The sequence below is a fragment of the Emydura macquarii genome, unplaced genomic scaffold, assembly GCF_026122565.2.
Source record: "Emydura macquarii macquarii isolate MOO-44397 ecotype Brisbane River unplaced genomic scaffold, CSIRO-AGI_Emac_v2 contig_1230, whole genome shotgun sequence".
NCBI classification, from domain to species: Eukaryota; Metazoa; Chordata; order Testudines; family Chelidae; genus Emydura; species Emydura macquarii.
The window spans coordinates 19,521,940-19,543,160 of NW_027131367.1; the positions used below are offsets into that span (position 1 = coordinate 19,521,940).

At 48.8% G+C, this 21,221-nt stretch overlaps 1 protein-coding gene across 3 annotated transcripts in view; it reads right to left on the reverse strand.

The window, feature by feature from the left end:
- GAS7 (growth arrest specific 7) overlaps window positions 1–21,221 on the reverse strand; it is a 173,640-nt gene that overhangs the window by 47,487 nt on the left and 104,932 nt on the right. For 2 of the 3 annotated variants that reach the window (XM_067547715.1, XM_067547714.1), the window contains exons 3-5: window positions 20,777–20,854; window positions 16,504–16,589; window positions 9,783–9,842 (exon numbers count right to left, since the gene is read on the reverse strand). In XM_067547715.1, coding sequence (XP_067403816.1) covers window positions 9,783–9,842; window positions 16,504–16,589; window positions 20,777–20,854 — 224 coding nt within the window. The remainder of the gene's footprint in view (window positions 1–9,782; window positions 9,843–16,503; window positions 16,590–20,776; window positions 20,855–21,221) is intronic. The other variant, XM_067547716.1, reaches the window with a different exon arrangement.

Here is a 21,221-nt window from a genome sequence, read left to right on the forward strand (position 1 = left end):
ACGCCTTCCACTGACAAGCACCTGCTAACCCTATCTGTTAAAGTATCATCTAGGGAGAATGCTGCAAAATCTGGAAGGGACAAGAACTTGGTATCATAACACCCGTAGTGAATTACCTGAATGAATGAACTCTCTAGGTACCTCAAGGAACCAGTCATTGCAACTGTGCAGCTGAGCTGGAGAACCCACCTTCAGGCCAGTTGCAACTGAGAAATAGCAAAATGACTTATACATAGGCTTGGAAGGAATAGATTATAATTGGTACATGTCCATTTCACCGCACATGCAAAACTGACAAAAATATTTCCATCCATAGTAATCAACATTTACTGACAGACAATGTAAGAAATATGATGCTTAAGAACTGACTAGAGTTTGATTTAAGGATATTTAGTTGATATATTTTTAAAAAGGATGTTGACAATTTGTGTTTTAATAGTTAAAGCTTTAATTTTTTGAATTACTGTAATGAAATAATTATTGACTAACTTCCCTACTGTCTTACCTCCCCTCCCCTCCCTTCCCGTCCGCTCCCCCCTCCCCATAATTTCCCGCAACTGTGAAAATTTAAATTGGTAAAAACTGAAAAAAAATGCTTAAAACTAGGGTTACCATACGTCCGGGTTTTCCCAGACATGAGCTGTTTTTTGACACTATGCCCTCTGTCCGGGCAGATTTTTCAAGAAGAGGCAACGTCTGGGAATTTTGGGCAGCAGACATCACAGCTCAGAAAGCTGTCTCCGTGCCTCAACTGGTCACCCCCTGCAGCCGGATCCTGCCCACTCCAGCTCCCAGCCCTGGGGAGGGGGAGAGACCCGCAGGGAGGCACTGACTGATGGGCTGGTGCTGTGTTCCAGGCCTGCGCCAGCCGCCGTACCACTCTGACAGGGAGCAACACTGCCCCCACCTCGAGAGTGAGGCTTCCAGGTACCTCTAGCGTCCACCAGGTAACCCTCCCAGTACACACACATCCATCTAGCACTTCCCAAACACCCACTCCCATTACAAAGACACCTCACCAGCATCCCCCAAATACTCCCCCCAGCATCTCCAAACACCTTCTCCCAGTACACACCCCCCTTTCCAGCACCCACCAAATATCTCCCCCAGTTCCCCCTCCCTGCCCTTCAGCTCTGACACTGTCTTCTTTTCAGGAACCTGAAATATGGTAGCCCTGCTTAAAATAAACAACATCTATCAATATTATATTAAAAAAAAGTCTGCCAAACCTAGTTATGCATGTATTGTTTCACCAAGTGACAACATGGTTATGTTAAGCTTTCTAGAATCAAGTGCCTCAGTTAAAACCCTCTGAATGACTAAAATGTATGACATATACTTGTATTTCACTCACAGTTTGTCTTAATTGTCTAGAACTTATGCTGAATCACTAACTTAATTGAGAATGTGGAGGCTGGAGAAACTCATTACACTAAGAGTAATACAATTTGTAAGACAAAACTGTGCTTCCCTACAGCAAATGTTACTGGGAAAAACCCTGAGTGTTTCTAAGAGTTCAGCTTAGAAATCACACACTTTGTTGACAAGAGAAATGACAGTTCCTAGATGAAAAGAGGAAGTAGTGTTGAATTGGCTTGTAAGCTGAAGATTTTAGCACTGTTTGAACCTTTGATTAAAATGGATAAGAGCCCACAGTACTGCTTAAATACCAGAAAAATTAGAAAGGCTTCAAAATTATCACCTGCATATTATGTTTTGGATGTAATGACAAATTCAGAGAGGAAATAAAGTGCAATTTTTTTAACGGTGAGGGTAATTAACCATTGGGACATCTTAACAAGGGTTGTGGTGGATTCTCCATCACTGATAATGTTTAAATTGGGATTAGATGCTCTTGTAAAAGACATGATCTAGTTCAAATAGCAATTAATTCAGGGTAATTCTCTGGCCTGTGTTCTACAGGAAGTCAGACTAGATGATCACAGTGGTCCCTTCAGGCCTTAGAATCTATGAAGTCTTGTGTTCTAAGTGGGAACGCCTGGCTCTGAGTATAACCTGGGCAAGGTAGTTTTGAGGAGTCCCATAATTCCATCATCATAGAACTAGACTGGAGATGAATGAGGATCTGTACTTAAGATTCCATAGTTCCATGCTGATACAAAATCACTTGCCCAGACTAGCACAGATCTCAGATAAAAGTTCATCTTTGTAATAAGATTGTGATAAGACCTTGCATTAATTGAATTGATTTATCATCTTTTGATAAACTGCAACTTCTCATGTTGAGTTGAATTTTGATACTGTGAGTACTATCATCTAACCATCTTTACTCACTTTCTCTAATTTCTTACCTGCTTAAAATGCTGTTTTGGCTAATCAAACTAATTGATTTATAATAATTCTCTTGTCCGTACTTTAGCTAAGGAACACAGATCCTAAGAACAGTGAGAAATCTAGTAGAGGTAAATGACTGAATTATTTGACAAATGTATGGTTTATAACCTATCTTTCTCACACTTACAAGACAGGAGATAGGGTATTTTGGCATACAGAGATACTGAAAAGGACATGGGGATAACAGTAGATAACCAGCTAAACATGAATTCCCAGTGTGATGCTGTGGCTAAGAGGGTGAACTCAATCTTTGGATGCATAAGCAGAGAAATATACAGCATTAATGAAACCATTACTGGATACTGTGACCAGCTCTGCGTTCACATTTCAAAAAGAACGTTGAAAAACTGGGAGAAGTTCAGAAATTAGCTATAAAAATGATTCAGGGTCTGGAAAATATGTCAAAGTGAGAAACTGAAAAAGCGCAATCTAGTTAATTTATCCAAAAGAGGGTTACGAGGTGACTTAATCATGGCCTACAAGTACCCACAAGTTGATAACAGAGCGCTCTTTAAGCTAACACACACAGACAAAGCTAAAACAAAATCCAACATTTGGAAGCTGAAGCTAGAGAAATTCAAATTTGAAATTCAATCCAAATGTTTGGCAGTGAGGGTAATTAAGCACTGGTACAACTTATTTAAGGATGGAGTGGATTCTCCACCACTTGGAGTCTTTAAATCAAGACTGAAACTACAACTTCAGAAGTTTTGGGCCTGATGTAGAAATTCCGACCCTGTATGAGTCAGGAGATCAGAAGAGATGGTCATTATGGACCTTTCTCTCCTTAGATTTATGAATCTATAAAAATGGATATTTCTCCAAATTTACACCCAAAATGAACGTCAATTTAATTTGCCTGTAATAACCTTTGTCTTCTTGTATGAATATTAATGACTAATGAGATGGATGAGCCTGTCCAGGGTTGCAAAGCATGACATTTCTCAGACTCAAAAGTAGCTCATTCTCAACACTCAACTATTGATGGTACTTTTTTATAATGGCAACCATTCTTGAAAACCCTGCTTCACCAAGATATGAAAAAAGCACACAGATGAAGCAGTCTCAGAGTTGGTGATAAATATGGTGTGTAGTCACATTTACATCAAAACCAACAAACATCTTCTCTTTTAAATGGAACCTTCATTGAGTCATAATAAGACAGTTCAGTCAATGAAACTTGCCCATCTGGTAGCAATATGGCTTTGCTGATCCCTTCCTCAGCAAAGGGAATGGCAGCCTTGACCTCAAAGTCTTCTGAGAAATTGGCAAGAGTCAAAGTAGTATGAAAAAAGCCTTCTTCAACTTGTGCAGCCCAACTTCATGTTAGGTCACTGTAGTCATAAAATTAGTTCACTAAACCATTCAAAAACATCAACAAGATGGACGAGAATCAGTCCAACTCAGGTTTGGGAAATTATCTGCAAACGATGAATTGCTGTCTCTGAAAACATGCAGCTCTCATTAAACGGTTCCTACAATGGCTGGGCACTTTGCCTGGTGAGAAGTAGAGACAAACAATATACGCTACAATAAGGCAGAAGTGTTCTGTGTTTGGAAAGAAGTAGGATAATGTACTCACATCACAGGAAGAGGATGGAGTACTTTCCAGTCCATTAGTAACTAAGCAATATGCCGAACAGCGTCTACTAAGGATAAACATTTTTAAATCAGCATGCCTGAATAACTAGCACTCAGGAGTCCTGACATAGCTGGCTGAGCACAACTCTGGCTTGCTGATGTTAATTTTTAATAAACCTTGGAATACTGGGGAAATTCCTGAAGAATGAAGAAGTGCTATGTTGTGCCAATATTTAAAAAAAAAAAAGGGCAGGGAGGATGACCTGAGCAATTATAGGCCAGCTAATCTGACGTCAGTCCCAGGCAAAATCATGGAAAAGTTGATAGGGGCTTCAGTCAATAAAGAATTAAAGGGTGGGAATATAATTAATGCCAGTCAATATAGTCTCAGAGAAAACCGGTCTTGTCAACCAAACCTGATTTCATTTTTTGATGAAGTTACAAGTTTGGGTGATAAAGGTAACTGTGTAGATGTAGAGAGAGATACTGGAATAGTGTGTCTAGTTCTGGTGTCCCCATTTTCATAAGGATGTTGAAAAATAGGAGAGGGTGAAAAAAAGAGCCACAAAAATGATTTGACGGCTGGAGAAAATTCCTTCCAGTGAGAGACTTAAGGGACTCAATCTATTTGCTTTATCACAATGTACAAGTGTCTTCGCTGAGAAAATATACTGGCTACTCAAAGGGTCTTCAGTCTGGCAGAGAAAGGCATAACAAGAACCGACGCCTGAAAGTTAAAGACAGATCAATTCAAATTAGAAATAGGCACAATTTTTTAAGGTGATTACTCAATGGAAAGACTTATCAGTGTGACTATTATTGTTCATTACACGTCCCTCCGTGGTCCCAGAGTGAGCCCGGGAGAGATTCCTGTGCAAGCAGGGGGCATTGCCAGGACCGAACCCCACGGTGGTGCTGAATGACAGCGAAAGAAGCAGGGGGGATGCGTGAAAGAGGCATCCCAACAATCCCAATATGCATTATTGGTCATTTCCTGTAATGCAGGATGCTGGACAGGGGCTGGGACTCCTGGACATTCCCATTCTCCTCTGAAGCCTGCTATGACCTCCCACAACAGCAAACAACCTCTCCTACACATCTCTCTGCTTCCGATTTTTTCAGATTCAGCCCCCAGGTAACAGCCAGATGTACATGCTTCTCCCATTTCTCCTGCTGTCTCACGCTCTCCTGTTTCTTCAACACTCAACACAGTTCTTGCCTCTCAAGCCGATAGGTTTCCTCTTGTCTAAGGCGTGTTCTCCCCTACGTTCAGCAAACATGTCCTCATTGGATTGCTGTGTCTCGGCCCGGAGGCTGCCAGCTGCTCACCTAGGTTAGTGAGCCTGCCAGCCCGGCTATTAATGTCAAAGACAGAAAGCAGATAAGCCTGTAGCCACAGCAACCCCCCGCGTACTCAATAGCTATGGTAACTCTTCACACAGTCCATACAATGGACATACAAAAGATCAAATGCCCCATTTTCAAATGCCCTGCCACACTTCCGCCCTCTGGTCTGTCACAGAAAGTGAGATAAGAAACAGGAGGGCTGTGGCTGCTGGTCCTGGAGCCATTAGCTGACTGCCAGTTGTGGCTGTGAACTGGGGGACTTGTTTAGAGGGAATCAGGGTTTCACTCACTCACTCACACTCACACATCCCATTTCAGGCAGTGGCTGATTCTACCCAAAGAGCAGAGAACAACATTGCTCAAGAGAGTTCGTGGCAAGTCAGGGAAGTATACTGTAGCACGCTGTGCTAGAACACCCCAACAGAGTGCTCCAGGAGTGTGCAGAAAACATTATCTACTGACAGCGGATAGAAGAAATGTATTGCTCTGTAACTTACGTTCCAGATGAGAAAGCCTACTGTCACAACACTTCCCTGATACAGTGTCAGGGGACAAGGAAGGGTTAACATTAACCAGCTGGTATGCCTATGATACCCTGTACTGTAAAGTTTGGTGCTCTAAAGCTGGGAAAGTGGTGTGTATTTTACAGATACCTATGCAGCACCATGAAAGTCATTGCTTGCTTTGTAGACGCTGCCAAATGTCACATGAGCCAGGCAGGAACAGTGACCTCTAAGTGACCACGTACATGCATGCGCCTAACTCCCTTAGTCACCTCTGAAACCCCCACCCTAAATGCTTTGGCCGGAGTAATCCCATGCTTTAAAGCAGTGGTTCCCAACCTGTGGCCCATGGGCCAAAAGTGGCCCATGGGGCCTTTCAAGGTGGCTCACGTCTCCCCTCCCGCTGGCTGCAGAAGGGAGCCGGTGCCTAAGGACCCAGGCGGAGCGCGTTTCCATGGGGCTACAAGACCGGTGCAGGCTCCTGCTGCAGCCAAGGGGACGGGAGACTGGCGCTCCCCTCTCCCTGGCTGCAGCAGGGAGCATGGCAAAGCACTCGGCCTAGGTCCATAGGTGCTGGGGTCCCTTCTGGAGCCAGAGGGAGGGGAAATCAGAGCTCCCCTCTCCCGGCTCCAGCAGCGAGTAAAGCGCTCTGCCTGGGTCCCTAGGTGCTGGGATCCCTGCTGGAGCCAGAGGTCTGAGCCACTGATCTTCCGTCCCCCTGGCTGCAGAAGGGAGCCACTGCCTAGGGACCCAGGTGGAGTGCACAGGGCTATAAGATGCGTGCGGTTTCCCTGCTGCAGCCAGGGAGACAGGAGATCAGCGAAGAGGCAGCCTCCTCGCTGAACTCCTGCCATCTGGCTGCAGCAGGGAGGGACCTGCTGGTGAAGACTGATGGCCCTTCATGGTTGCTAAAATTATATCTGTGGCCCTCGAGCCAGCAAGGTTGGGAACCACTGCTTTAAAGCAACAGCGGCTTTTATGGTTTTGGACACTGTGAGGCAGGCATGCATCATGGATATTGCTTCCTTCGCCATTTGTCCACCACGTTGGGTGACACCACACGGTGTTCCACGCCCAGAGGGTTGGCAGCTGAAGTGTGCTCTACACTGCACAGCAGCATTTGTAACCAGGGCGAGGGGAGTGTCAGGTGCCATGGTACTCAGAGGAATGGGAGTCCATTCTACAGTAGGAAGGTGCTCACCAGCTGGTGCTGGCCCAGATCCATCACCTCAAGAGTAGCGTCTGGGGCCTCAGTCACCACATTTGCAAACAGGTCCTGGTTGGAGGCCTCCCGTCCCCAACCCAGATCCAATTTCCAGTAGAATGGACAAACTGTGGGAGGAGTTCCTGGTGTTTCACTGTTGTCTTGGGTGTGTTTATACACCTGTCTGCTCCTCTCCCTTCTGCCAACCCTTCAGAGCGCTCGACTCCCAGTGTGGACAGTAGCTGAGACAAGCACTGCCACCCCCTGGCTTCCCTGGGCCACGTTCCCAGTTGGCACTAGGTGAGCCCGTCAGCGGACTTCAGCAGAGGTGCAAATAGCAGCATGGGCATTTACCAGACCTTAGGAAGCACTGCTCAGGACACAGAGGTTCCATGCTCTGAAATGCTTACAAGTGAGCGCCACACAGCATGCATGACTCTTTAAGTTGCTAGGTGACTGCTGGACGGTGGAGTACAGAAAGGTGACCAGACTGGTCACTGGTGCACTATGGGACAGCCGTCAGACTGATGGACGTGATAGCACTACCACAGCAGAGGGATGCATCGCACGGGCACACAGACAACTGAATGAACTCCCATTGTGCCTCAATGACCACCAAAAGGGACTGTAACAAACCTGTGTGTGGGCACAAGAGTACCCCTCGCTGACGAAAGGGCAGATCAATAGACTGTTCTCACAAGATCATCCCATTACTCCTAGTTACGCCACTACAACGTGTGACTTCAAATCATTCCTCTCCCTCCTTCAGGGTTCATACCCTTCAAATATTTGTAGACTATGAGTATGCTCACTCCCCTCTCTCTTGGTCATTGCTTAGCTCACTTGGCTTCTCTAATCTTTCCTTGTAAGTAAATTCCACCCAGCTCCATCAGTTGTGTTGTTTTCTGAATTCCCTCCAATTTCAAATATTTTTCTGTTATGGAGATGGTCAGCACTGAGCACTTAAGCCCAGATACGGTCACAAAGTTTCACAGGGGGGATTAATAACACCCTTTTCTGTAATGTGAAGTTGCAAACTACTCAATTTGATTCAATAATAAAGATGTTCATTAACACTGATCCAAACACCCATCCCTGCAGTTTATATCAGATACTTCCACCCAACTGGATGTTTTGCCAGATATTAATGCCCTTTCATTACTTTCTTTCAGCTAGAGAGAGAGAAGTTCCATTTGTAGGATGGTAATTGCCAGAATCATTCTTCACTGAAAATAAGGTGCTAAATTTCCATTTCTCCAATATTTCATTACTTCCTGAATTGTCCCTTGAGTTTTGAAATGATAGTGGTTCAGTATACTTGTTAGATACATCACCCAGAACAGCTGATTTGTGTAGTAGATATTCACATTTTCCAAGTACTTCCTTACCAGCTGGTTATCAACAGTTATTTTGCAGAGTCAGCATTCCTTAGTAGTTGTTCAAACTTCCTTTCTGTATTTTTTTATTGAAGACAGATTTAGAAAAGGAGTTTCTCTCCTTAGAAAAGGAGTTTTGTATCTCAGCCAGTTTTGAGCCACCATGTAACATGCAGATAAACTAATCAATTTCCAAATCCCAGAGCGGCAGAAGATGCATCCAATTATTGTGACCTTTAACTTTATCTGACAAAACCAACAAACTTGGAAGCAAAGGAAAGGGTCCATTTCAGCTCTATTTGCTTCAGTGCTAGAATTGAAACAAACTTTTTCTTCTAAATCTCTGGGGAATTCAGTGCACTTACATGCTTAGAAGTAAATATAATAGCAAAAAAGGGTAGAGAATGAAAGCCATGTGGGCCACTCTTGGCAGAAGTCCTCCAGCAATAGGTATGGATGATAGCACAGGGCAGAGATAATGCTTGGGGAACTGTGTCACATTGATTTTAACTGCTTTTTGGTGTGTGACCTTCAGCGCTGATGAGAGATGCTGCCCTGACAGCCCTGAAGAATGAGGATTTCATTCGTTCACAGACCAGGTTGCATGCAGGCAGGACAAGCTTCTCTACCAAGGTTCCCCACCTCTGTCCAGGAGGCAGCACCCACAGGGCGCAGAGGAGTTCAGCGTCCATCGCTCATGGAGACCCAGGGCCTCTCTGGACAGTAAGCACAGGAACGCCAATCTGTCCTGTTGGGAGGTGGCCACTTTGCTAAGAACCGGACTGACACCACCAGCACATTTGGCCCAGGCCATGCAACCGGCACCACAAGACCGCAGTGTCTGACCCCCCCCCCCGGCTGGCATCACATGGGTGGGTCATGTTCTTTCAAACAAAACCACCTTTGAGGAACTCCCGTCCCGTCTGCTGCGGACGGGCGGGTGCGTGGGTGACGGGGGAGGTTACGAAATACAGCAGCGAGGATCGCCTCGCCCCGCCCCGTCCCGTCCCGCAGGGAAACGCTACCTTCCCTGCACGCCCGCACCCACGCCGGCGGTGACCGGGAGGAAGGGCCGGGAAGGTGCACGGCGCGGCAGGGCGCGGCGGAGGGAGGGCGGGGAGGGTTTGCGGGGCGGGGCGGGGAGGGTTTGCCGTGCTGGCTGGCTGGGGCCAGACACAGCTGAGTCGGGCCGCTTCTTTCTCAGCCGCAGCCCGGGACTCTCCAGGGCCGGCCCCGCTGGGACCATTTGCTGCAGACGCTGCCGCGGTGTGAACGCAGCCAGCGCGCTCCGGGCCGAGCCCGACCCCGTGCCCCGCTTCCGCCTGCCTGCCCCGCCCCGGGCCCGCCCCAGCCCCGCCCGCAGGGGGCATCGCTCGCCGCCCCCCGCCAGCCCCGGCCCGGCCGCGCCGCACTCACCGTCTGCGAGCTCTCCCGGGCCGGCCTCCTCCTGGGCGCGCGCGGGGACCCCGGGCTCTGCTGCGGAGAGAGGCGAGAGGCGTCGTCAGCGCCGTGCTCCATGGCGGGCGGCTCCGCTCGGCTCCGCTCCGCTCCGCGCTGCCTGCCTGCCTGGGGCCGCCCCGCCCCGCCAAGCGCGCCGCTGCCGGAGGGAGCCCGTGTCCGGCGAGAAAGGCGGGGGCGGCGGGCAGGGGAGAGGCCGGGGAGGAGCCCTGGGCGCCCAGGTCAGCAGCAGCGGCGGGCTCCTGCCCCGCTCCAGTCTCCGCTGAGCCCCTGCCCCTCCCCTGCACCCCGCCACTGTGCCCAGGTACCCCTGTGCCCCCCAGCCTCTCTGCCCCTCCACCCCCAGCCTCTGTGCCCCGTCCCTGTTCTTCCCCTGCCCTGCACCCCACCACTGTGCCCCCTCCCCCCAGCCTCTGTGCCCCTCCATCCATTGTGCCCAGGTACCCCCTGTCCAGCCACTGAGCCTCTGCAGCCCTTCCCTGCCATTCCCCTCCACTGCGCCCCCCTCTGCCCCTTGCATCCAGCCACTGAGCACTGACCCTGCTGCTGCTCCTCCCCCCCCAGCGCCACTGAACCCCTGGCACCGCACACCGCCGGCACGGCCCAGCTCTGGACTCCTGCACAACTGAGCCGAGCCTGAGGCATGTGGCACTGCGGAGAATTCTAATGCCCTGTATAGCAGGGAGGCCCGGACCCAGAGCAGGGCGCGGGTGCTGTATGCTGTACCTACACCACCCTGGGCCCTGCCCCCAAACAGCTAAGAGCTTAAAATCTGCAGTGGAAACAGCCTGTTTTTCAGATGTTCGTAAGCCATTTGTAATGGGCCAGGAGGCCCCAGGCCTGGTTTATGAGGTTGCCCAGAGAATTCTCCTGAAATCAGGGGTTGTCCCACTTTCACTAGAGCTTGTGTGACATTCCCCTGGTTCTGAGCAGCCTGGCAGCACTCCTCCACCTCCTGCCTGCAGCTGCGCTGACATTGTTCTGAGCCAGCAGCAAACTGATGTCTACCTTGAGCAGAAAACAGCTGATAGAGACATCACATACAAAGCTGTGGGCTCAGAGGCAGCAGAAACTGTTCCGGGTCAGTCCCAGCCATGCACCCATCCTTTCCAGCAGATCTCTGCACGAGGTACTGCCAAGCTACCCATCCAATCAGTTAGCAGCTCTGCTCTTCCGTACTCAGCTTTGCTTTAGACCGTGCCCCCCCCCCCCCTTCAGATGGAGGGCTCTCTGCTCCCCAGGGCAGGGGGATTTCAGCTTACACAAGCAGAACTATGATGGGACTCTGCTCCCCTTGCCCTGGTGCTGTTGTGGTTAATTAAGTGACACAGACCACACCAGCCTCAACAGCTTTTGGAATCAGGCTGTACAATCTGGAACTTGACCTCAAATGAAACTGTTTTAAGTCTTAACGAAACTAGCCGAGGAGCTGTCTGAGTCACTGATGTTAATTTTGCAACAAATATTGCAAAACTGGGGCAATTCCAAAGGACTTGAGGCCTGCAAATATAGTTCCAATATTTAAGAAGAGTAAAAGGGGTGACCCAGGGAACTATAAACCTGTCAACCTGATGTCGAGCCCAAGTAAAATAATGGAATGGTTAATTTGGGACTCTATCAACAAAGAATTAGAGGCTACAAATAGAATTAATGTCAGTTGGTGTGGTTTCATGGAAGGTAGGCCTCCTGTCAAACAAACCTGTTGTCCTTTTTTGGGCAGGATTACAAGTCTTGTTGATAAACATAACTGATTGGTATAGTATACTTGGCTTTCTGCATAGTACTTGACTTATTGCCACGACATTTTGATTAAAAACTTGTATGGAACTAACAGTGTATGGATTTGATGGATTAAAAACTGGCTCACTGACCAAACTCAGACTGTGGTTGTTAATGGGGAGACATCAACAGGCAGGCCGTTTTTAGTGTGGTCCCCCAGGGATCAGATCTTGGTCCAACACAATTTAATATTTGTATCAACAATCTAGATGATGATATTAACCATTTGCTAGAAAAGTTTGCAGAGGACACAAAGCCTGGTGGGTAGCAAATAAAGAGGAGGGCAGGTCACTGCTACAGAGTGATCTGAATTGTTTGATTAAAAGGTCAGAATTCAACAAGATACATTTTAATGCAGCCAAATGCAAGATAATTCATCTGGGAACCAAGAACATTAGGTTATACCTAAAGGATGCAAGACTGCCTTGGAAAGGAGTGACTCAGAGAAGGATTTAGAGGTCACTGTAGATAATCACCTCTACATGAGCTCTCAAAAAGGGCTAATGTGATCCCTGGATGTATGAAAAGGGGAATATAAAGTAGAAGTAGGGAATGATCTTGCCTATGTTCACAGCACTGGTAAGACACTAATGGAAAACTGCGTCCAGCTCTCGTGTCCTCACGTCAGGAAGGATGTGGAAGTTCTGGAGTGCATTCAAAGGAGGGCCACTAAAGTGACCCAGAGGTTGGAAAATAAGATTTACTATTGTGCGGCTCAAGGAGCTCAATTTATTCAGCTTATTGAAGAGAAGGTTGAGAGGTGACATGATCACTGTGTCTAGCTATTGACACAGCATGGAAAAGAGATCTGAGAGCAGGGCATTTTCAGCTTTGCTAACAAGATTCAATGGCTGGAAGTGGAAGTTTGATAAATTCAGTCTTGAAATAAGATACAATTTCCTAGCAGTGATTAAACATTTCAACAGCTTAGGGGAGGTGGTGGGTTCACCGTCACTTGTAGTTTTTAAAATTAGATTAAATAACTTTCTGGAAAAGAGGCTTTAATCCAGCTTTCGGGGAGAAATTTTACAATTTGGCAGGGGTGTGGGGGGTGGATGTGGTTGGGCTGGATAAACATGGTGGTCTGTAAATTCATGGATCCCCTGTTCATCCCCTTCCTTCATGGATCACAGAGAGAACATGGGAGCTCTACGTTGCCCTCAACAAGCTCAGGACAGTTGCAGCTCTGCACTATACTAAAATGTCATGCTTCAGGGCTTCTGGAAGACACCTGCAGGGGTCAGGAAGGAATTCATTTCCTCACTGTACAGTTGGCCAGATGTATTCTGTTTTTTGTTTGTTTTTGTCTGGCTTCCTCTGAGGCATCAGCAGTTGGCCACAGCTGGAGACAGGACACCAGGTGGGGTGGATCAGTGCTCTGAAGTGGTTTAGAGAATCTTCCACCTGGTGGCTTTTCTCACATGCTCAGGGTCACACTGATCACCAGCTTTGGATTCAGGAAGGAATTTTCCCCAGGTCAGGTTGGCAGGGACATTGGGGTTTTTTCTTTTCCTCTGAAGCATGGGGTGTGGTTTGCCTGCTAGGATCCTAGGAGTGTATCTCACCTAATTAATTCCCTGACACTACAGTGGCTGCAGTTGGTGGTTTCACTTCAGTCTCCCCTGTCCTCTGCCTGTGATACACAACAGTTTAGTTTCCTGGGGACTGAAATGCTTTAGTCTAAACTCAAGTTATTGGGCTCAGTGTAGGGGTATCTGAGAGAAATGTAATGGCCTGTGCTATCCAGGAGGACAGACTGGATGATCTAGTGGTCCTTTCTGGACTTAAACGCTATGGAACTATGAAAAGTAAAAATTAAAAACATTAAAAAGCCAGAGGCTAAATAGAGCTAAAGTTTTGGATTGTGATAAGTGCTGACCTAAAATATCTCAGCTTTGCAACGGCTGCTGACCCATTTTTGGTAGTACTGGCAAGCAAAAAGGGAGCGAGTTTTGTGCTGTCCAGGAGGCGCTGGTGACCAAGGCCCATCCACACAAGCAGTCGAATGAAGTGTTTTGTGATCCGTTTGCAATCCTCTAACCTGACCTGCTTACAACAAATGTGGCTGAGTGTTTCACAATACCACCATGCGCCAAACAAGTGTGTGTATTTGCACTGCTCACCTTGTCTAACCATGTCTGTAAGAGCGCATTCTGGGGAACAGTGGGCAGCCTCCATCTGCCAGGGGCAAGTGTGCTCCAAGAACATACATGGCATTAGAAGTATGTGGGGCAAAGAACTCTGGGATGCCGGTGGCACAGAGCTTGGCGGCAGGAGGACCAGCCACACTGCAGACTGCCAGTGTGCTGAACCAGTTCAAGGACAAATGGCTGTGTCAGCCGAGACCTTGGGCACAGTGACATGTGGTCATCTTCCTCAGTTACTCACCAAGTACCCAGCATGGTTGGATTTTCAGAAGCACCCAACAGCTCCTGCTGAAAACCAGTTCCCAAATTATATGGACACAAAACACAGTTAAAGCCAACCATGCCAGCAGGGTACTGACTGGGAGTGGGAGCGAAGCAGCGCCTTATTTTGGTAGCCTGTCTGTTGGTGATAACGGGAGGGGGAAAGAGTCAAGGACGAACTGAAGGGCCATGGGACTAGATGGAACTACAACTTAGATGGAGCTACTATAAGGTGGGGCATAACTGGTTGGAAAACTGTTCCCAGAGAATAGTTATCAGTCAAGCTAGAAGGGCATATCAAGTGGGGTCCCACAGGGATCGATCCTGGGTCCGGTTCCGTTCAATATCTTCATAAATGATTTACATAATGGCATAGAGAGTACACTTATAAAGTTTGTGAACGATACCAAGCTGGGAGGGGTTGCAAGTACTTTGGGGGTAGGATTTAAATTCAAAATGATCTGGACAAACTGGAGAAATGGTCTGAATTAAACAGGATGAAATTCAATGACAAATGCAAAGTACTCCACTTGGGAAGGAACAATCAGTCACACACATACAAAACGGGAAATGACTGCCTAGGAAGGAGTGCTGCAGAAAGGGATCTGGGCGTCATAGCTGATCACAAACTAAATATGAGTCAAAACTGTAACACTTGCAAAAAAAGCAAACATCATTCTGGGATGTATTAGCAGGAGTGCTGTAAGCAAGATACAAGACATAATTCTTCCACTCTACTCAGCGCTGACTAGGCCTCAGCTGGAGTACTGTGTCCAGTTCTGGGTGCCACATTTCAGGAAAGAGGTGGACAGATTGGAGAAAGTCCAGAGAAGAGCAACAAAAATGATTAAAGGTCTGGAAAACATGACCTATGTGGAACAACAGAAATAATTGGGTTTGTTTAGTGAGGAGGAAAGAAGACTGAAGGGGAACATAACAACAGTTTTCAAGTACATAAAAGATTGTTACAAGGAGGAGGGAGAAAAATTGTTCTTAACCTCTGAGGATGGGACAAGAAGCAGTGGGCTTAAATTGCAGCAAGAGAGGCTTAGGTTGAACATTATGAGAAACTTCCCAACTGTCAGAGTAGTTTAGCAGTGGAATAAATTGCCTAGGGAGGTTGTGGAATCTCCATCACTGGAGATTTTTAAGAGCAGGTTAGACAAACTCCTGTCACAGATGGTCTAGATAATGCTTGGTCCTGCCTTGAATGCGGGGGACTGGATTAGATGGCCTCTCGAGGTCCCTTCCAGCCCTATGATTCTATGAAGGAGAGGGATTGTGAGGGGAACTGAGGAGTGGTGTTTTTGCCGGACTGGATGGACTGCAGGGCATCCAGGAGTAATTGTTTGCCAGACAAGAGCGAGAGATCAGGAATGGAGAGGTAGATTTGTGAGGTGTCAGTTTGAAGTAAGTGGCTGAAGCCAAGAGAGTGGAAAAGGACACCCAAGGATAAGGTGCAGAGGTAGAAAAGAAGGTAGCCAGGGACAGACCCTGTGAGACACCACTGGAGAAAGAGATGGTTAGGGTTAGAGTTAGGGTTTTCTTCCAGGTCATTAATAAAAATGGGCCAAAAATTTTTATTACTGTCTTAGAATGAAATAATTATTACTCTAAGAGCAGAACCATATGATTTTGTACAGCTGGATTTTCAGAAAGCTTTTGATTAAGTTTTATATGATGGATTATTGTAAAACTGCTCTAAACAAAAGATTTAGATGGTTAAAAGAATAGGTCAGTAGGCAGACGGCAGAAGGTTGGAGTTAAAGGTGTGTCTTCTTTGTGGAAGTTGGGGAATTTGGTTCTGTGCTGGGACCAACAATTTAAAACTCATTTAAATAATGGTTTAGATAAAGCTCTAGTTATAGCACTTACAATGATATGGGCCCCAGTGCTACAAGGATTTATTCACATACTTAATTTTATGCAGATGAGTAATGCCATTGGCTTCAGTCAGACTACTCACGAAGTAAAGTTAAGCTTATGTATATGCTTGCAGGATTGGGGCCTGCACTTGAAGATAATACTAAAAGTTTGGGGGGTTTAACGTTTTATCAGTAATTAAACTAAGTTTAAAAAGGGATTTGTAACTGTAACCATAGCAACGGTGCACTCACTCCACACCTGGCTACCTGCAGGACAAGGCTGTTGCCAAAGCCATTTAAATGCATTTTCAAGTTTAGCTTTCGTACCCTGTTGAGATACGAGAGATCTAGTGGAGCACTGCCAGCCACACTGCTATCGTCTGATTCAAACATCAAAAGGCCTCCTTGTGTCTATCCATCTTTTCGCAACAAAGCAACATGAGGAAACCACACGACACAATGGGGTTCTAAATATCTGTGTTACATGGCAGGCCCAGCTACATACACACAGCTGCTCTGACTGGGTTCTGGTGGCTTTGAAAACAAACACACTGTGAGCGTGCATGGTGGGCTCACACACTACCCTAGTCCTATACACTTCTGCTCAGAGCATTCCCCAAAACCTACCTGGGGGTCCCCGCTGGTTTTCCGGAGGCTCATATGACCGGACTCCATTTGATGCATGGGAGTTCCAGGGGTGTGATATCCATTCGCTGTAAGGAACACACAGAGGAGGTTAGAAGGACTGCTGTAGGCAGCAAACACAGAGACAGCCTTTCAGTGGTTCTTGTCACTTTATTTATCATAAAGGTAAACTCTCAGAACCCTTTAGCCAGATACTAGCCTTCCCTAGGTGCCATCTCAGAAGGGCCTGAACTGAAGAGAGCTCTAACCAGGCCTGGGCCTGACTCGCTATCATTAAATGGGGCAGTGCCAACACGGATCCCATTAGTGTAGCCAGACTCTGGGCTCGGCGTCCTGTCACTGCTCCGGGGCAGACTGAAGACAGCAGAGTTAGACAGCTGTAGAAAGAGGTCTAAGGGAGACACCCTAGAACTTTAATCAATTCCCACCAGCCCACTTAGCCCCCTATGGGGCAGATACTTAGTTCCTCTTCTGTTCCACAACACCAGCATCCAGAAAGCCATAGGCAAAGGACAACAATCCACCACTGATTATCTTTTAAAACTGCATGATCACCCTGATTTTTTGAGGCCTGACTTGTGGCTGCGTGGGGTTGGATACTGCATCTGCTCTTTGAAAAGCTGACACTAAGCATAAAGCAGAAGCCAGTCCTGACAGCAAATAATGAGTGCAAAAGACTTCTGCACCCTCAGTTTTCAGGGGCCGAGACATCCCAGATCCTCCTTTTCAGCGTATTTAGCTTGGATCCATGCCCAGATCCAAATGTCTCCGTAAGGGACGGATGTTCGCAGCTGCCTGTTGCATAGCGCCTGAGAAATGGGGTAAAGGACACTGGTCCTGCTTTGAATGAGGGAGGGATCCTGTAAATAGTCCTCAGCATCTGCCCCTGGCTCCAGCACACTCAGGGAGGATTGCTCCAGGTTTCAAAAGGCCCTAGGTGTTAGTGGAAACGCAGCCATTTCTACGGCTAATGGCTGCTCACCTGGGCTGCAACCCTCTGGAGGGTACCTGGAGGGCTGAACGCCAGTCAGGCAGCTGCAGGGCTATTAAAACTGTGCCAGGCTGGGACAATTCTCTCACTATCCTGTCAGGCTGGTGGGATGAGCTGCCAGACCACTCTGCCACGTAACTCAAAATGGTGCCTAAACTGGGGCAGAATAACACGCTGGGAGTGAGGGAGGGACCTTGGGAGAGAGAAACCTGCAGCTCAGTGTTGCTGTGCTATTAGAAATGAATCATTGTTTATATTCTGGGGGCACACCGAGTGAAGTCAGGACTCCCCTGTGCTGGATACAGGACACACAGAGAAACAGACAGTCCCTGCCCCAAAGAGACTGCAATCTGAATAGACTAGACAGGCAAATGGAGACAGACAACTTCATGGCCAGAAAACATACGCACACCACATCAAGAATCTCAGCCGTGGTTAGCTGCGTGTCCCACCTTTGTGTGCACTCTCCCCAAACAGCCCACGCCCCTCCCCATATAGTGCAGCACAGCCCACGTGACAGGCTCCGTCCAAGACAGCACAAGCCAGACAGGTCAGGTCTACAGGCCTGGGCCACAGCTGCTTCACCCTCTCCCCAGAGGGAGGCCTTTCCTGGTAGGGCTACTGGGGGACCCACATGGCTAGACCCTGCCCCTGCCCTTGTGGGGCAACCCCCAAATTCAGGAGACCTACCTGGGCTCTGGGGCAGCCCAAAATCTCAATTTTTCACCAGTCTGGGGTAAACACAACTATGAGAGTGACCCACAAAACCACCTGTGGCCTGGGGGAAGATGCACTGTGCTGAGCGACAAGCGCACATGAGTTTAAGTCTCACCTCTGTCTTTCGCTGGTGTTACTATTTCTGCACACCCCTCAGCACTGGGTAAGGTTTCATGTCCCTCCCTCTGAGGCAAGTATTATGCTCATTTTCCAGATAACATCACTTCTGGCAAAACTGGGAGCAGGACCAAGTATGGCAGAGCCAGGTTGCAGCATTCAGCCATGCTTCCTTTCAGCACGTGCACCAAGTGTGTGCTGCCAGGAGCGACCGCTCCCACCAGGAGCCACAGGCTGCTCCTAGAGCTCGGAAGAGAGCCCAGGAATCCTGATAGCCAGCATTCTCCTGCTGTCTAGCAAACAGCTGGGGAATGTGTGTCACACACGCCCCTACAAGCTGGTCCATACAGAGCACAGCCTGGGTATGTTAGGAGACTTGAGTTCCCTCTTCGGCTCAAGTGGGCAAGGTCTACGGCATGGCTGGGAAGGTTCTCTTGGGTTCAGACCACGATGAAGTCCCTTATCAGAAAAATCTGTATAAAATGAAAGGCTATCCCAATGGAGGCAGAATTCAGGTGACTAATACTGGCATTTCCTAACGTCCGAGCACTGGACTTTAGAAAGAACGGTTACTTACCTTGTAACTGTTGTTCTTCGAGTGCTTGCTCATGTCCATTCCCAATTTAGGTGTGTGCACGCCACATGCACCGGTACCAGAAAACATTTTCCTGCTAGTGGTACCCGTAGGAGCCGGCTCTAGCGCCCCCTGCAGTGGTGCGCATGTGCGCCCACATATAGGTGCCGCCGGCTCCTCCTCCCTCTCAGTTCCTTCTTGCTGGAACGCCGACTGAGGGGAAGGAGGGCGGGTGGGGAATGGACATGAGCAACACATCTCGAAGAACAACAGTTACAGGTAAGTAACCGTTCTTTCTTCTTCGAGTGCTTGCTCATGTCCATTCCCAATTTAGGTGACTCACCAGCAGTGTCTCCGGTGGCGGACAGGAGTTCATGGATGATGAATAAATCACTAGGTTTAGCGACGTAAACTTGCAAAAGCAAGAGATGTTCCAGCACCGTCACTGGTGGCAAGAAGGAACTCAGAGGGAGGGGGAGCTGGAGGCGCCTATATGCGGGTGCATGTGCGCGCCACTGCAGGGGGCGCTAGAGCCGGCTCCTACGGGTACCACTAGGGGAAAACGTTTTCCGGCACCGGTGCATGTGGCGTGCACACACCCCTAAATTGGGAATGGACACGAGCAAGCACTCGAAGAAGAATCTGAACATCCGTTGTACATAAAGAGGCTTGTATGGGTTCTGTCTCCCTAGGGATCAACCTTTTCTCCAGGAAGCACTGACTGGGGACTGGCTGCCACAGGGTGCTGCTAATGCACTACATAACCTTCCACCTGCAGGGCACCAGCCTGCATCCAGCCCAGCTCAGCAGGGATTTAGCATTGTCCCGAACTAAAAAATCAAAACCACAGGCCTTCTCTCACTGCGACATCTGAGGCCTTGTACTTTGGCTCAGATGCAGGCATGGTAGCCATGAGCTGGGAAGCGTGCGGTCACATACGCACATTCCAACATAACCTCTAATACCAGGCTGTTAAGATGGTGATCCAGCATCTGAGCTAATGTACCAGGCCTCAGACTGTCGCAGCGAGAGAAGGCCTGCGGTTTTGATTCTTTGTTTTATACCTCTATACCCAGCTAAATGATAAGGATATACTTACAAAGCACAGGTCTTTACAGGCAGGCCTGAATATCTATATTCTATATATGGGGACTCCACACACTGCAAAGGGCTGCGAGGAAAGGCGCTTCCCTCTTCCTCCCCCCATACTGCCCAGCGCTCCCCTCCACACAGCTGCGAGGGCTCTTGTCATCAGGAGGGGATGGGCAGTTGTCTAGCAGCATTCCCCCAGCAGGGCTCACACCTTCCCCCTCACACTGCTGTGTGGCTCCCCTGGTGGGCCAGCACATTCACTGAGTTGGGCTAAGGCCTTTCCCCCGTGCAGGTGCCACACAACAGACCCCAAGCATCAGCGGCCAGGATCAAACCTGGGACCACTGGAGCTTAGTGCATGAGCCTCTACTACATGAGCTAAAAGCCACCCGGCTGTTCACCACTGCTCTAGCAGGCTTGTTGATCTCTGGTGCGGCTAGGCACTACTAGAAGAGGACAGAGAGCCGCACCAAGCCAGCCACTCCTTCCCCCGCAGGGGTCTCCCCGGCACCCGGGGGCCAGCATTGTAGCTGACTGGCAGGCTGCGGGGAGCAGAGCCACGTCGGCTGTAGCTCAGGGCGGGAAGATGCTCCTGGCGAGAGGGCCCCAGAGCCCGCCAGGAACGCCTGGGCTAGGAAGAGCCTGCCAGGCCCCAGCACAGCGGACGCAGAGCACCTTTCCCAGCCAGGTCAGCGGCTGTGACGCCTCACCCTCCCGGCAGCCTAGGCAAACCCACGGGGCGAGCCCAGCCGAGGGAACAGTACCTGCTGGCCCGGCACTCTTCTGGCTCCCGGGGCTCCTGGGCGTCCCAGGCACGCTGCTCGGCCGCTCCCACGTGGTTTCTGCTCAAAGAGAACAGCAGGGTGAGATTAACCCAACACAAACCCCCCCCATGATGAGGGTGTAATGCAAAGGGTGACCAGGGCCCCGTGAGCACAGCACGGAGCCACCAGCCACTTCCACAGCTGCAGCACGAATGGGTCAGCCGCACCCTGCCTCGGCCCCATGCTGCCAGCACAGTGCCACCCACAGCCCGATGCTTCCACCCACCCTCCCACGGGGGGGTTACTGGCTGCCCTGCTTGCCTTACCCCCACCCCATGTGGGGTCACCCGCTGCCCTGCACCCTGCCTTGGTTTACCACCTGGCCAATATTGAACTGACCTGGCCATTTTTTTGTTTTAAATGGATTTGCCAGTTGCCAGGTTTT